Here is a 3,788-nt window from a genome sequence, read left to right as displayed (position 1 = left end):
GCGGAAGCAGCCAATCTCCACACGAGTGGGTACGGCTGTGTCCAGCACAGCTGTGTGAACAGGGGCTGGCGGCCAGACCCGGCACCTGGGCAGAGGCCGACCCTGAGGCAGAAACATATCAAATCCATCTACTTGGAGCGCAGGCACTTGAGGTTTCTGGGGGTGCAGGTTTTAAGTAAAACAGCAGCTCAAAGCCAGGCTTCAGGCTGGCGAGCAGGTGGCATTATAGGGCTGAGGCGTCAGGGAAGTGCTAACAGCTTCCGCTGATGAACTGCGTACCACAGGGCAAGAGCCAGTCTGTCTCCTGTAAGGCTATGGACTTGCGGCCAGTTTTCCCCTCTGACAGAAAGTGACCATTATGGGTGTCGGGGGAGGTGGGGTGTGAGCATGAGCACCGCCCGCCCAGTGAGATGCCCGCGGAGTCCAGGTGGGTACAAGGCATGTGCCCAGACTGCCGCACTGGGACCTGGTGACTGGCTCTAAGCACCGCCATGAGGATCCTTGTTTATGCAAATTAGCGAAGGAGAATGAAACATGAGCAGCTATCATGTCACATCATATTTTAAACGTCACTGTGGAACGGCTGAGGGATTTCACCATCAGAGTTACTGGCAGAGCTGGAAGCCAGAAAATACAGGCTGGGGAAGCGCTACCCACGGACAAGACAACAAGCTAGGGGACCTGATAAACCATCTAAGGACAAGGGCTTATGGCTGGTCCCGTCACCGAAACACACTGAGCGTCTGTGTGCGGGCACGGACGGTTCGTGTCTGGGTGACAGCAGCGGGCAAGACGAGCCCTGCCCCCACGCGTGGCGCACTGTAGCTGGGACCAGGCCAGGCTTTCCTGCGCAGCTGGCTGAACAGCACGAGAGCTCATGTCAGGAAGCCCTGACCTGGGACAGTCAGTGACAGTTCTCTCAATACGGCTCCCACACCCAGTCCGGTTGTTAGAGCCCAAGCAAGGTACAAGGAGGCTTCTAGAAACAAAGAATCAGGCTTTATTTTTGTTGTTGTTATTTTTAATACAGGTATTGTATTGTAGACATCTGTTAGTCTTGCAATTCAGGATGGCCAATACACAGAAATTAAAGTAGAAAGTAATGAGTGTGCTTGCTCCTGGGCCTTGGGCTGGCACCCTCCTACCCCAACAGGCTGTCCTTCCCGTCCTCGTGTCCTTTTCCCTGCCACACAGACAAGCAACACAAAACACTACCCCAAAGAGAGACCCCAAATGATCTTTCATCAGCAGTAGGCGAGATGAACTAAGCCTGTTATTTTGGGTGGGACGGAGAAGCCGAGCAAACGCAATCCACACGGACAGATGGAGGCAGTGTGTGCCAACCCCGGAGCTGAGCCCCGCGGTGGCCCGCAAAGCTCTCACCAGGTGACACCAGAGTGCGTCATCCATCAGCAGTCCCCGAGGTCCCGTGCCATGTAAGTCAGCATCCTTGAGACGAACAAAAGGAGCCCCGTCCTCTGGTGGGACCAGGTCCCAGGGGAACCCGAGAGACAGTCTCTGCGAAGAGGTGCTCGCACAGAAAGGGTTCCTGAGGAGGGGCGCAAGGCCCAGCACGGCACCCCGCCATCTGTCCCCGACGCACCGCTGACTCCACTGTTCTTGAGGGCTCCGTGTGCCTCTGTAAACCTCACCAAGACTTTCTACACCATTTACAATGGAAAAGTAAATAAGAAATAAGGCATTAGACATTTGATTTTTTTATTTCCATATGTAATGTAATGTTTAGGCACGCTGCTTGGGATGCTATTTCTAAAAAAATCGTTGGCCATTTTTCAGAATATCCTTTTGGTTTTAAATACTGGTCAGGAAAAACAAATGATGTAAAAATACGTGAATAATTTTCTATCACAGAAATGAAAAACTGATTTGCATCTAAAAGTGCAAGAGGTGAAGTAATTTAACCCTTTCACCAGACAATATGGCAATATACAATATATTGCTTCAGCTGTTTGAGAAGGCTGTGATGTATTCTCAGATTGACATAGAAAATTATAAATTACATTGAATTAGTATCCATAATCACTATATATATACACAAACCAGCTCTAAAAAAATAGACTGGTTTAGAATTTACGAGTGAAAACCTCACAAGGTACAGCAAAACATTAACATGCTTAGGTGCCAGATGTTGATTCCTAGTTTAAAAATACTAGCCTGGAAAATGAACACGCTCTAATTCCATTCGTGGCACGAGCATTTTTCACCTGACTTGCCTAATAGGATTTCGGTACGTTACATACGCAGATTGCTCTGAAATGTTCATTGGTGATGCTTGTTAACGAGGGAAAATTTGGTGAATGGGTTAAAAGGCAGATGAACTACTGAAACAGAACAAAAAACAAAAACGAAAAACAAAGAAACCCAAACCACAAGCCATGTATACTCCAAATAGTCTAGTGTTTCACCTGCAGGAATAACCATTTCAAGCAAACAAGACTTGAACAGAACATATGGCTTTACAATAACATCAATTTATCAACTAAGTTGTAGCAATAAATACTTAATCTCTACCAATAGACTTACATTTTTTGATCCGTTTTAAACAGTACAGAAAACAGTTACCAATCCGAAACTGGTTATAAAAAGAACACCAAATATTTCTTATTCAAAATCACTTTTGTAAATTAGAACAACCAAAATAACACTTAGAGGGCATTTCGATCCTATATAACTCCTTGCCAACCTGGAAGAAAAATGAATTCAATTTTGTACAAGGTGAAAAATGTATGAAAACTGCCTAATACTTTGGTCACACTAATAATTGTCAAATAGTTATGTTTCAAATACAATAGCTCTGTGTATTCACTTTTATAAAACTATTCTTACAGCCATTTTAACTATAGTATCACTGCTATTATTACATGGGTGGCAAGATCTTATTTCACAGGCTACCCATTATTTTGAACAATACAATATAAACATACGCAAAAATTCTTGGTATTTGTCAATGTGCAATATTTGTACACTTCTGAGTTTCTCTGTACAACGTCTTAGCATCTAGAATAGAAAGGTTGCTGGTCCTGACCCCTTGCAGAGTGAGTGCAGCAGACGGCCTGGCGGCTGCAGCCGAGCCCAGAGCCCCTGAATGGTGGCAGTCCGCAGTCCTCCGTCAGCAGCAGCACAGGCCGCTCATCATACAGGGCCGTTGACTGACGTGTCGCCTGGCGGGCTTGGCTGGTCAGTCCTACGGAGTGAAAGACAGACGACGTCTGAGGGAGGCACTCACACAGGAACGTGTGACAGAAGATGAACTTCTTTCACCCTGGGGGCGGGGAATGTTTATTCCAGTGCTGCCCATGCAAAGCCGAGCACGCAGCCTGGCACTCAGTAGTGACCTAATGAAGCCCTTCAGAAGTGCATTTACCCAAAGCTCCAGAAAGTCTAGCTGAAGCACTTCAAAGCTCCACCTTAGGCTTCGGTTGCCCGGGCGTTTGCCAGGCCTACAGGACAGCAGGCGCTCCATGAAACCAGCCCCGCTCCTGGCTTCCTGGAAGCACAGGCCAGGCCCGTGGATATAAGCTGATCCCAGAGCGCACGCCTCCTTGAATGCAGCTTTTTATGTTCCATGCATCGGAATCCACATAAAATTTAGCTTGAAAAATGGGACTCTGCTACTGAGAAAGGAAAAAAAGGAAACAAGAGGCAAAGCTGGCCAACAGGACCAACTGCTGAGAAAAAAGGCATGACTGGAACGAATGTGCTCCCCCAAAGCAAGTGTCAGGTTTACAGTGGGGAGGGAGAGGCGGGACACTAAACGGGCACAGCGG

The 3,788-nt window shown here is 47.4% G+C and overlaps 1 protein-coding gene across 13 annotated transcripts in view; it reads right to left on the bottom strand.

Moving 5' to 3' along the window:
- Positions 1-977: 977 nt before the first annotated feature.
- The window catches only part of PPP6R3 (protein phosphatase 6 regulatory subunit 3), a 125,550-nt gene continuing 122,739 nt past the window's right edge, over positions 978-3,788 (bottom strand). For 12 of the 13 annotated variants that reach the window (XM_019654681.1, XM_019654683.1, XM_019654684.1 and 9 more), the window contains one exon: positions 978-3,205. In XM_019654681.1, coding sequence (XP_019510226.1) covers positions 3,154-3,205 — 52 coding nt within the window. In that variant the 3' untranslated portion in view covers positions 978-3,153. The remainder of the gene's footprint in view (positions 3,206-3,788) is intronic. The other variant, XR_002125372.1, reaches the window with a different exon arrangement.

The sequence above is a fragment of the Hipposideros armiger genome, unplaced genomic scaffold, assembly GCF_001890085.2.
Source record: "Hipposideros armiger isolate ML-2016 unplaced genomic scaffold, ASM189008v1 scaffold_228, whole genome shotgun sequence".
Lineage (NCBI taxonomy): Eukaryota > Metazoa > Chordata > Mammalia > Chiroptera > Hipposideridae > Hipposideros > Hipposideros armiger.
This window is presented reverse-complemented; position numbering and strand designations above follow the sequence as displayed.